This window comes from Peromyscus leucopus, chromosome 22 (genome assembly GCF_004664715.2).
Source record: "Peromyscus leucopus breed LL Stock chromosome 22, UCI_PerLeu_2.1, whole genome shotgun sequence".
Lineage (NCBI taxonomy): Eukaryota > Metazoa > Chordata > Mammalia > Rodentia > Cricetidae > Peromyscus > Peromyscus leucopus.
In genome coordinates, this window is record NC_051081.1 from 48,591 (window position 1) to 61,228 (window position 12,638).

A 12,638-nucleotide genomic window follows, 5' to 3' on the forward strand; every position below is an offset into this window, starting at 1 on the left:
CACTCTGAGTCTCTGACTTATCTCAGGCTTCGTGGTCTTTGTGCCTTCTCTCCTCCATTTCCCCGCCCGCACCCCGCCCCACCCCACTTCCGCCCCCTCCCCCTCCGCCCTCCTCCCCCACTCCACCCTCCACCCCCCACTCCACCCTCCACCCCCCACTCCCCCACCCTCGCCCCCACCCCCACTCCGCCCCTCCCCCCGCCCTCCTCCCCACTCCCACAACCCGCCCCCCACTCCGCCCCGCCCCCCACTCCCACCCCCACCCCGCCCCTCCTCCACTCCACCCCTCCACCCTGCACCCCGTCCCCCCCGTACCCCGTACCCCCCTCCCCCCGCCTTCCCACTCCCACCTCCACCCCTCCACCACACACACACACACACACACACACACACACACACACACAGCTGCTTCCAAGCAGCTATAACTTGTCTGTCCAGCTTGCCTGCCCTGGAGTTGGCCTTTGAAACTCTAACCAATCACCCTCCAACTGCCATTGTGGCCACTCTTAAATTCTTTTGTTAATGAGACCAAGAACCCCAAAGAGGGGACCCCAATTTCCCACGTGTCATATGACGGCTGTACTGGGACTCCCCAAGATTTCCTGGAACACTTTTTTCCTGTCTTAGTTATTTAATTGATGGGGGAAAACTATTTCTGACCCCTAGATGGACGTTGTCTCATTTGTGAGAGCCCCTCTGCCTCCGTCCTGCAGTCTGCTGGGGCCCACCTGTGTGATCAGGGATCACCCAGTTCAGGAGCCCCGAGGCATCTGTGAAGGGGAAGCATGACCACAGGCATCAGCCATACACAGTCTGTTCCTCAAAGGGCATGTTGACTGACATCGCTAACCTGTCACTAACCAGAGCCGCATTCGGGCCACCCAAGATCTCCTCACAACTACCTGCCCCAGTTCCTGGACGCACCACCCAAGCGTTTCAGAAGTGGGGACCCCACCCCAGAGTCCTGGATGATGACCACCTCCCTCCTGTTACGGACACTTCTGCATGGCAGCCGCCAGTGTGTGAGAAAGACCGGGGCTCTGTTCAGAGACTCCCCCACCTTCTCAGTTGGAGTGCTGGCCTTTTGATTCTTGGTCTAGGTCTGTGCAGCAAATGCTCAATCCTAGTCTCTACATTACCAGAAAATTTCATGTCTTTGGACAACTTATAAAGGGTCAAACGCCCAGGCCCAGCTCAGGATCAGGATCGATGCTGTGGCAATCACACAAACGGGTAGGGCCTATCTCACTGTCCTGAGCAGGGCAGCTGGCTCGCGGGTGACACAGCCAGCCACAGGAGGCTTTGTGTAAGACTTCAGAGAGAGAGAGAGAGAGAGAGAGAGAGAGAGAGAGAGAGAGAGAGAGAGAGAGGCCTTCTGCACAGCTCCACACCCCACAATAGCCTCCTTCAGATTAAAGGACCCTAAACTGGGGACCGGCATGGATCCTCAGAGGAAAGGAGAGTTGGCACAGAGACAGGGAGACACCTCCTTCCAGAGGAGGAAGGACCTCAAGCTAATTTAGCCCCCTGAGACACTAGGACAGGGGACCAGTATGTGCTCCCTGGGTCTACCAGAAGGAAGTACCTCAGCTCCACCCAACTGTAAGCCCAGGACCCACGTCAGGTGCTCATCACGGACCTGAGAGATGGCAGACCCTGGGGGTGGTTCACTGGGAACCCGGAGCCTGCTCAGTCCGTCTGCAATGCATAACCAGCTGCCCGCGTCTGAGGAACTGATCGACAGAAGTCTCTTTCTGACAACTCCGGAAGCCATGTTCTGCCGTGTACCCCCGGCTTGTGCAGTGAAGGACCCTCAGATGGCAGAATGGGCCAAGAGTACTCCCCTCCCAGCCTCACTGCCTCCCATCCCTCCCTCCAAACATCATGACCCTGTGACAAGTTCTGAGGGAACCCCATGAGAGGACGATCATCTTCTCATCCGGTCGCCACAAGGACCAGCATGCCATGGGGCTGAACTTGAGGTCCATGTGGGCATGTGGGAGGCAGCCGGATGGGGAAAGTCTAGGGAGCAAGATGGGACAAGGAGCTGAGTCCCGGCCGCAGAGGCCCTCGAGATGGAAAGAGAAGCTTGAAAAATAAAAGGGCCGCACATCCCAGGTAGAATGCAAAAATAACGTTATTATTGTTCTGGCCTTTGGCATCCCAGCCCGCCCCGACCCAGACCACGGAGCTTAGTGAATCATGCACACAGGCAAGGATGCACTTGGGTGTTTACTGGGGGTGGGCTGGAGATCAGGCCTGGCGGTCACACTTTCTTGGTGATGTATTTAGGGGTGGCAAGCTCGTAAATGCGAGGAGATGCCTGAGCCACCAGAGAGGCCGGGGAGATGTAGTACGGGTTGTAGCCCTCATTGAGGTCCTTGCGTATTCTGGGCTGGGCCAGAGAGATGATCCGTGAACTGGCCACTGCTCTCTTGGTGGCTTCCAGGACCTCCCACTGAGGACTGCGGTCAGGAACACACTTTTCTGACATGGCCTTGGGTGCTAGAGGGCAGAAGAGAGGAACAAGGCCAGGCTCAGACTTTTCGGGCCAAGCTCCAACCTGGGTCTGCCCACCAGCAAACGAGTGACAGAATCTGTGTGGGCCACGCTCACAGTGTCACTCAGAGCACACGGCATCCACACACTGGAGTATTACACAGCCATGAACAGGACCGAGACTCAGAAACAACACAGCATGAGGGATTAGGGGTGGGGCTCAAGGACAGGGAGAGGACCAGACATAAAAGGACACGTAGCATAGGAGTCTGTGACAGGAAACATCAGTGCAGGTGAATCCAAAAAGGGGAGTGGATTCAGGGGTACAGAGAACCAAGTGACTGCTCATGAGGACAAGGTTTTCTTTTGTGGTGACAGAATGTTCTGGAACCAAATAGGTGATGACTGGGCAACTTTGTGAAAACATCATAAACCACCCTTTAAGAGGGTGAATTGTGAAGGTGTTTCCATGGGTCACGGCACTCAGAAAGGAGGCCACAGGTACCAGGGAGAACATGGGCCTTCCCCACCTGGACCTGGTGGTGGTGGTGGAGAGAAGAGCATTGCCTGTGTGTTCTACACCTCTGGGATGGGGTGCAGGGTTACAGTGCTTCTCCCTGGCGTGTGGCTCTGGGCCTCTTCCTGGTCAGCACCCCCCCCCCCCCCGCGCCCCTGTCTCACACTCCCATCCTCCCAAAACAGAGCAGCCGCAGCCTCCATCAAGCCCCCGTCTGCCTAGGCCTCGGTGAAGATGGACATGGTCCCCGAGGACCAACAGCCCGACTGTACAGAGGCCCTGGGGAGAGAAACGGAACCTGCGATGGAGAACCGTCATGGAAACACACCTCTGGGTGTGTCTATGACAACCTTTCTAGAAAGGTTTAACAGAGCCAGGAAAGCCCACCCTGAATGAGGCGGCACCGTCCTGGGGGCTGCCCCCTCAAGCCGTGAACCAAAAGCTGCCCTTCCTGAACTGCTTTCATCTGGCAAGAGGAAAAGCAGCTTACACAAGTCCTTCCCTCAAATCCCAGGAAGCCCCCAGCTGGATCAAAGCTCTGCTAACAAAGTTTCTGGGCTAGAAATGAGCCAGCGTCTGGGACTCGGTGGTCTGGGGCAGGGGACTCAGATCATGGAACCTTTCAGCCATTGTGACACCTAAGCTTTTCTCTCTTTAAAAATGACTTTATTGTTTAATATGTACGAGTGTTTTTGTCCGTATGCACGTCTGTGCGCCACATGCGTGCCTGGTGCCCTCAGAGGCCAGAAGAGGGTGTCGATTCCCCTGGCGCTGGAGTTACTGACGTTTTTGAGCTGCCGTGTGGGTGCTGGGAGGAATCGAACCCAGGTCCTCTGGAAGAGCATTCAGTGCCCCAACAGCTGGGCTTTTAAACTCTGTGAAGCACAGCATGACAGTGGAGAAGGGACCCCCCTCTTGTGCTCCGGCACGATCGGCAGAAGCAGAACTGGGCGCGTGCTCCCACCCGCAGCCAAGCACACCCCAGGCAAGTGCCCGGCAAGCGCGGGGCTCCAAGAGGTGCCGGTCACCGTGCTCTGTGGCTGGGCACTTGTCGGACCCACAAGCCTGAAGCTGCCCTCACTCACAGTGGACACAGTGAGGCCTGGGGGAGAGGAGCACACACGAGGACGTGCATGCTCACACACTCACACGCTCACACACTCACACATGCTCACACACTCACACACGCTCACACACTCACACACGCTCACACACTCACACACGCTCACACACTCACACATGCTCACACACTCACACATGCTCACACACTCACACATGCTCACACACTCACGCTCACACACTCACACATGCTCACACACTCACACACTCATACACTCACACAAGCTCACACACTCACACAAGCTCACACATGCACACACACACACACACACACACACACACACACACGCTCACCCTCGGTATTGCAAGAATGAACAAGAGAACAAACAGAAAACCCCACAGGCAAAATTTAAAAGGACCAGGTGAGATTGGAAGGAGTCACCTCGGGGGCTCTGACAAAGGATTAGTTACCATCCTTTATAAAGAGCACCTCCATACCGTGAACCAAACCCCGGGACCATAGCTGGGGAGGAGGTGGGAGAGGCTGAGGGCAAACGGCACCGGCCCAGCACAGCACAGACACAGTGACTCTGGGCGCTCAGGTCCTGCACACGTGCGTGACAGTTTATGGTGAAGACCTCACTCATAGGCAGTGACACCAAGTGCAAAAAGTGTGTAGACTGAGGTGGACGGGTGCGGGGATGAACAGGAGGGGGCGTCCTGAGGCCAACAACACGTGAGGTATCCACCGAAGGTCACCCAGACCCGCTGCCTGCCGGGTGCTGGACGTGGGCATCACGGGGGCAGCTACAGCCCACTGGATTCAGGCCTGGTCAGTGAGAGCGGCGGGGTAGCCTGGAAGAGGCATGTGAACTTGGCCACACGGGCTCTGCGCTCTCTCTGTGTGTGTGTGTGTGTGTGTGTGTGTGTGTGTGTGTGTGTGTACGAAGCTGTGACGTTAGGTGTTATTTCCACTTCCTTCTTTAGGCTCTTTTGTCTTTTCGGTGAACAGTGTGCATTACTTTTGCCACTGGTGAATGGCTACTCAGCTTTCACATGGAAGGGGATCAAATAATTGTTTCAAAGCAGCCCTCACAGCACAGTCTGGCTGCCGGGTGCCTGCCCTCAGCTTCGTGTCCTGCACCCACTTTATCTGATAGTTTCCAGGTTTCAGACAGCCAGTCTGCAGTCGAGGGGGATGAAGCATAAGGAAGGCACACACCCTGGCAAAGACAGGCCTCGACCCTGCCTCCTCACCCACCCCACATCCAGGAAGGCATCCACTCACTTGCCAGCTGAAGGAGGCGGTTGTAGTCTGACACGTGAGGCTTGGGCTTCGGCATAGGGTCCCACTCTTCCAACAGGGTGGCCGGGGGCCTGGGCTTGGCCAGGTGAAGAGTCCGTGGGGTGGGGACTGCCATCTGGGCTGCTCTGGACACCTGGGAAATCTGGAAGCGGGAATGGAGGGAAAGAGTGAAGCAGTCAGGACTTCTCACCGTCCGTGGGGCGGGAGCACCCTCACCATCCACGGATTGGAAGCACCCTGACTCCCAGGAAGAAATTAGATTTGCAATGTGCTCAACAAGGATTAGTGGCCCTTAGAACACAAAGAGCCCACAAGATGCTCTCAGCTGACTTTGAAAAGGTAAATCATAAAACAAAATACCAGGAAGACTATAATAATAGTCAAGCACAGCGGCACACGCCTTTAATCTGGCATTTGGGAGGCAGAGGCAGACAGATCTCTGTGAGTCTAAGGCCAGCTGGGTCTACAGAGTGAAACCGTGTCTCAAAATGAATAAAATAAATAATAAACAGAGAGAAAGCAGGTTATCACTGGACAATCACTTGACAACACGCTGTGACAATGTGGTAGCAGATCTGCCGTGCACTACAGCAGGAGGGCAACTCTGTGCACAGCTTGGAGGGGTCCATAACTCGCAGCTCTAGCATGCAAAGCCAGCAGGTAGCTTCGCTGAATTCACCTGATCAAGATGGGAGGTGGGTTAAAACGCTTCCACATAATCCAATGGTTGCACTGTGAGTGTGGAACAGGGGGGGGGGGGGGAGGTGGACACCAGTCACCAGCGAGGAGGAGGACGGAATGAGCTCCTGAGGTGCAGTGGGAATATGGAGAGGCCATGAGGGGCTGCTGAGGTGGAGGGGGAGGTCATGGGGGGCTGCTGAGGTGGAGGGGGAGGTCATGAGGGGCTGCTGAAGTGGAGGGGGAGGCCATGAGGGGCTGCTGAGGTAGGAAAGGGAGTCAGGCCAGTGTATGCCTGTGCATCACATGTGTGCACTGCCTTCAGTGGCCAGAAGAGGGTGCCAACTCCTCTGGAACTGGAGACACCAGCAGGGGTGTGCTGCCCAGATCCTCCAGGGCTCCTAACAGCTGAGCCATCTCTCCAGCCCCGACCCACTGTCCAAGCCCTCAGAATTAGATCCATGGCTGCCGCTCATTTCCCAGACTGAGTCTTCCCCACCGACCCTCTCACAGGTCCCTTAACCTTGCTCCTCACAGACCAAAAGAGAAGCCTGCATGGGTCAACAACCTAGCAGGACTTATTGAGCTCTGCAAAAGCCAATGCACACAGGAAGACACAGTTCCAGCTCCAATGAGCTGGTTTCAGGACCACATGATGGACAGTGACAGCAGTCCCCCGAGAGACCAGGCCAGTAACCACAGTGCCAAGACACACGCAAGGTGGGCCTTGTGTAGGACTAGTACAACTGAGGAATTGTTCTGGGCAAAGCTGGGCTTGGCTGAGGCTAGACCTTCACCTGTTACAGGGGAGGAACTTGCAGACGGATAGGTCCCGCTGGGGCCTCAACTCCAGGCCCAGGAACTTGGACTCTTCAGAGGGTCCGGGCGACCATGGAGAACTCAGGGGATTGCAGCCCTGAAGCACCAGGAGTGGCCTGAATGCGGGAAGGGGGTGGATGCATCACGCCAAGTGTGAGTGTGGGGACAGGAGGCGGTGGGTGGAAAGAACCATGTTCTCATTTGGATCCAAATGAAATCCAAGTTCAAAAGTCACCTGAGACTCATGGGGAATTCAGTCCAGGCCACACTTTTGAACACATGTTAAGGAATTCTTGTTATTTTGTAGTGTGTTTTTGTTCTGCTTTTAAACTTTCCTTGGTCTATCAGAAGCGTGATTGGGAGTGTTATGAGAGAGGTGGTATGTTGCCAGGACTTGTTTTGTGTTTTTGAAACAGGGTCTCAAGTAGCCCAGGCTAGCCTTGAACTTGTTAAGTAGCTAAAGGTGGCCTTGAACTCCTGACCCTCCTACATCCCCCCATGAGTGCCATGGATGACAGATGTGTGCCACTTTGGGGGGGGGGGCGGTGTTTGTTTGTTTTTGTTTTTGAGACAAGGTCTCTCTACATAGCCCTGACTGTTCTGGAATTCATTATGTAGTCCAGGGTGGACTTGAACTCTCAGAGATCCACCTGCCTCCTGACTCTTCCCACCTCCTCCTGCCTCTGCAGTGCTGGGATTAAAGGCATTCACCATCATGCCTGGAAAGGTTTTTCATTTTGGAGACAGGGTCTCTCCCTGAACCTGGGGCTCATGACTCAGACTGTCTGGCCAGGGAACCCCAGCTGGATCTTGAAATTATAAAATAAAAAAATTAAATTAAAAAAAAAAAAGAAATGGGTTGAGATGACCACCCAGAGTGACTGGTCACATCCCGTTGGGTGGTGTCACTTCACAGTGGAGCCCCATCCAGGCTGGAGACCAGATGCTGGGTTGAAGGGAATGATCAAGAAGTCTTGGAATCCCACGGAGGGCAGGGGAGGGCGACAAGGTTCAAGGGCCAGAGTGGGGGGAGCATCCATCCACCCCATAGAGGCTACGCCCTGTCCCCTCACCTACACCCAGCTACACGCTGTTGACCCCACTGTCCCATCCGGTGGGGGGGGCAAGCCCCACCTACCTCAGACATGTTAATGCTCCAGATGTTGTTGCGAACCTTTGGAATAGCCAGTTGCTTCAGCCGGTTAGACGGTTGATACTCCAAAGTGGACCGAGGGATGGGCCAGATGGGCGTTGTCCTAAAAGGCATCCGGAGTTCAGCCATCATCCCACCCCTCTGGAAAGCTCTCAGGAACTGTGTGTGTGGTCTTTCTCAGAATGCCCAGGATGCTCCTGGGATGTGTGAGGACATTGGGGCAGGAAATGCCTCCTAGGGGAGCTCCAGCAGGGGCCAAAACAGATCTCTCCCAGAGGGTGGGCCACCCTCGGGTGTGTACTTTCTTTTCCCACCTTCCCGTGCGGCAAAGGGCCAGGCAAAATAGCCTGATGGGGATGAGGACCCAGAGATAACGTGTCCTGTGGCTGCCCCAAAAGGCTAGGATGGTGACTACCCTGAGCTCAAAGGGTAAAAGCAGGTCCCCTCTCTGCCCCGTCCGTCCGGGAGCAAACCCTGCCACAAGAATGGCGCTGCGGACCTGAGCTTCTGCGGTTGCTAGCCCACCCCTCCTATCGGCCACTTGAGGTTGGAATGCCGCAGCTCACTCTGAAATCCACCCCAGTGCTGGGGGGCATCGCCACCCACGAGGGAACATGACTTCAGCTTCCTCCCACTCAGGTGGTAACACAGTGCCAAGGCACGATGGGACTGTGCGTAAACACAGGTGTGGGAACCCAGGACCCCACAGTGCAGCTGTCAGTGGGGTGCATTTCCTCTGTGCACAGAGACAGCAAAGCTTTGCCTGAGGGGCTCTGAGGACAGGCTTCAGAAAGCATGACTGTCCTCTAGGTCCCGCCTCTATAACCTCCGGTCACGAATGCCAAGGGCACGTGAGGCCAGGTTGGTCACCTGTGGGTGCGGTCCCCATGACCGCCGAGGTCAGTCCACCATGGGACATTGGCTGGGAGCTCTTGAGACTCAAGACCCAGAAGTGGGACATGCTAAGTGCATCTTGGAAAGAAACAGGAGGAGGCTCAGAGCCAGGGCTCCCACCCGCTCTCTCTCACCTGTTATTGTTGTAATATTCCAGGTAGAACCTCTTGGGCCGAGACAACTCCTCCACTCGGTGGGACACCGCTGAACGGAAATGGTCCAGTCACCACAGCTATCCTGGGCCCCAGCGGGAACCACCCTCCACCCCAGGGTCCTACTCAGTCCTCCACCGGTCCAGGCAGGGGGCACAGGCTAGAGACATGGGCAGACACTTTGCCAAACGCCAGGATGGTAAGACTATGGCTCCTTCCTCCCCAGGACTGAACACGAGAGGCTCAGAAATGGGGTTTTTGTCAGAAGTTAGTGCCAGCCTAGGATTTCTAGGGCTCGTGGGCCATGGCTGAGTCTGGAGCCCCAAGAGAGACCCTGCTGGCTAGGCTCATCCACATGGGAGCTCTTGTTGGGAGAGGGCTTTATTTGAAGGAATCCATGCTCTCAAAGAAGATGGATCCCACTTGGGGAGGAAGGTGGGATCTCCGTAGAACAAACACTAACCCTGTCCAGATTTGCCTTGAAGACTCTGTCCTGAACCCTTTCCTCCGTGATGTGTCTACAGGATTCTAGCCACTCAGGGAGGTGGGGGAAGCCTGGGGAGGTGACCCACGTGGCCACATACTGAATGGAGCCAGCAGGCCCCAGACTAGGCAGAGGACACCCAGGCTACCCTGGAGAGACGGAACCTACCAGGGACCGTGATGGTCAAGGTGGTGTCCTCGATAAATCGCTCGGTCCAGTATACAGAAGGCCTGGAATACAGCCGAGCAGCTCAGGGCAGAGTGCCCTGTGCCCTGTGCCCTGCTGGGGAAGGGAAGCCTGGGGCCCTGGAACATTGGATATGAAGCTGGGGAGCCAGGGAGGGCAGCCTGAGGAAATGGAAGGAGGACACGGAGGAAAGGAAGATTGGGCTGGACTAGGGCCGCGAGCACCAGGGGAAACAGATTATCTCGAGCAAGGCCCCTGTTCCAAGATGGGGCAGGGGGGCAGACCAAGTGCACTTTGGAGAGCTAGGCCCTCGGGTGTGCAGACGCTGCCCAGCAGGCCCAGTGTCCAGCAGGAGGCTGGGCAGTCCTAGCATGAGGGAGCCCCCATCCAAGAGCCCTCCACCCCCAGAACCTGGTCCCTGGAGAGAAGGCAGCTCAGGTGTACCCCTTGGCCTGGCATGTCCCTGACATGCACAGGTGACAGGGGGAGGGGACACCCCAACTCACCAATACAGGCAGAACTGCAAGTTGTTCTTGCGTGGGGACATCCAGGCATAGCCCTTACAACAGCACCCCTTCCTGCGGCGACGAGACAGGGTCCCAGGCCCTGCCTTTGCCTCTGGGTCCCCACTGGCTCCCAGATTCCTCACTCTCCACGAGTTACCACCCAAGGGCCCAACCCCTGGTGTCTGCCTGACGCTTCCCCGACACCCGTGTGTTCTCTAGGTGCCCTGCCCCAGGTGATGCAGGGAGGAGGAGGCCGGGGCTCCCATTGCCTCGCCACCTCATGGGCCCCAGCCCTCACCTGTCTCTCAGGCATTGCCAGTTGGTCTTGGGCTTTGCCAGCTCCAGCAGCCTACGGCCCTTCTTTTTCTTGCTCTTGGCCATGGAGATGCTGGGAGTCCGCTCGGTGATGGACAGCTGGCTGCGAGAGAGTGTGGTGTCAGGGTCTGCGGGTCCACCTTGATGGGTCTGGGAACCTACAGAGCAGTCTGCCCTCCCCTCATCGGAAATCTTTGGTCGGCTCTGGGCTCCTGACGCCTCGTCACTCTGTGAAGGAGTTTGGCATCACCCAGGCTCCCCACGGTTCATAAACTGAGCCCTGAGTCCATGGAACTGGAAGAAGCCAGCTCCTACCTCCTGGGGCTGTTGGGAGAAAGAGCAGTGCTCACTTGTTGTGGAATGTTACTGTAAGTATGTAAAGACGTGCTATATTGTTTATGTTGCACTTGTCTAACCATGTAAAGATGTGTTGCATTGCCTGCCTAAGGCACCTGATTGGTCTAACAAAAAGCTGGACAGCCAATAGTTATGCGGGAGAGGGATAGGCAGGGCTGGCGGGCAGAGAGAATAAGTAGGAGGAGGAATCTAGGCTTGAGAGGAGAGAGAAGAGAGGAGGGGAAGGGAAACAGAGAGAGAAAATGAGGGAGAAAGAGAGCGAGCCGCCCCGGGGCCGGCCAGCCAGGCAGCTGCCAGACAGACAGACACAGAAGAAGCAGGAAAAGTAGGACATACAGAGCAGAAGAAAGTACAAAGCCCTGAGGCAAAGCGTAGATGAAGAGAAACAGGTTAAATTGAGTTATAAGAGCCAGTGGGACGAGCCCAAGCTAAGACTGAGCACTCATGACTAATACAAGTCCCTGTCATGATTGGGAGCTGGTTGGTGGCCCAGGAAAGGTGGCACAGCACTTCTCTCACCGGTGTTTACTGAAGAGCTGCTGTGTGTCAGGACCAGAGCAGGCAGTTACCGACAGCTCCCAGCCTCGGAGAAGCTGGGGTCTCTAAGGGGAAGGACGATGAAGACGGCCAGGATAGACGGGAATGTCAGTGTATGCTTCCTCCCGGCACCCACCTGCCCCCCAGCTCCCCGACACCTACCTCATTTCAACCACTTCCACCTCCAACTCTCGTCCAAGACTGTCATCCAGATTGGGGGCCTCGGGGAGCTCTTCCCCAGGCACCTCCTCCGGGGGAATCTCTTCCTCTGGGTCTTCTGCGTCTACCCCTCCGGTGGCCTGGGAACCCTGGAGCCAGGGGCTCTCAAAGGACGCACTCTGGTGGCCCAGACCGCCATTGCCCAGACCGCCATTGCTCTGCCCATGCTCTGACCCACCTGAGGTCTTGGCCTCCGGGGCGGGGTTGGTGAGCAAACTGGCACGGTGTTCGCCAAGTTCCCCCATGTGCTTGATCCCTCCTAACCCTTTAAACTTACTCCCTCAACACCCAAGAGCGTCTGTGGTTGCCACAGCAACAGGAGAATGCCCACCCGTGGATTCTGAGGCCCCCATTCCAGGGAGCCAGGTCTGAGGTGCACAGCTCAGGGGCCCACCATACATGTCTTTCTTTTGGAGTGGGGGACAAGAGGTGACAGGGTCTCACTATATGGCCCAGGCTAGCCTCAAGCCCAGCCTCCTGAGTGCTGAGATGACCCATCTGCACTGGAATCCAGAGTCAAGCCCGGATTCAGATCTCACAGGAGGCTGTACCCCCTCCCATGGGTGGGTCTGTGGAATGCACGGGGATTTCTGGACATGGATTCTTCCTCTTTTTCCTTAAAAGAGACCTCATCTCTTCTTCCTAGCTGTGGTTGGGCCTGTTTTTAATGTCTGATGCTCAAGCAGCTGTTCCGTGGCCACAGAGCCTGTTAGTCTGATGACAGGTGACCCGACAGATGAGTCTTTGCTTTCTGGAGCTTCCAAACTGTACACCCTCAGAGAGGGAGCTAGGTCTCTACTTCCTCCTCTGGCAGCTGACTCTCAGGTCCTCACAGCTCACAGTACTGCCACACAAGCAGACTCTGTCCCCAAGTTACGTAAGAAGTACCTTCCAAATATGCCACCATGCATCCTCACAGTGAAATTATGGCTCTGACAGAGGGCACTGCCAACACAG

General features: G+C 56.1%; 1 protein-coding gene across 3 annotated transcripts; it reads right to left on the reverse strand.

Annotated features, from left to right (window-relative positions):
* Window positions 1-2,214: 2,214 nt before the first annotated feature.
* Theg (theg spermatid protein) lies at window positions 2,215-11,982 on the reverse strand. Of its 3 annotated transcripts, none has more exons than XM_028858609.2 (8): window positions 11,625-11,982; window positions 10,552-10,671; window positions 10,254-10,325; window positions 9,730-9,791; window positions 9,060-9,129; window positions 8,017-8,134; window positions 5,364-5,523; window positions 2,215-2,505 (listed from the first exon to the last, which is right to left on the reverse strand). In XM_028858609.2, the coding sequence occupies exons 1-8, from the start codon at window positions 11,924-11,926 to the stop codon at window positions 2,267-2,269; spliced, it is 1,143 nt and encodes a 380-aa protein (XP_028714442.1). In that variant the 5' UTR covers window positions 11,927-11,982; the 3' UTR covers window positions 2,215-2,266. The 3 variants fall into 3 exon arrangements, with proteins under 3 accessions (XP_028714442.1, XP_028714443.1, XP_037054137.1); XM_037198242.1 differs by lacking the exon at window positions 2,215-2,505 and adding an exon at window positions 3,670-3,891; XM_028858610.2 differs by lacking the exon at window positions 10,254-10,325.
* Window positions 11,983-12,638: the final 656 nt, after the last annotated feature.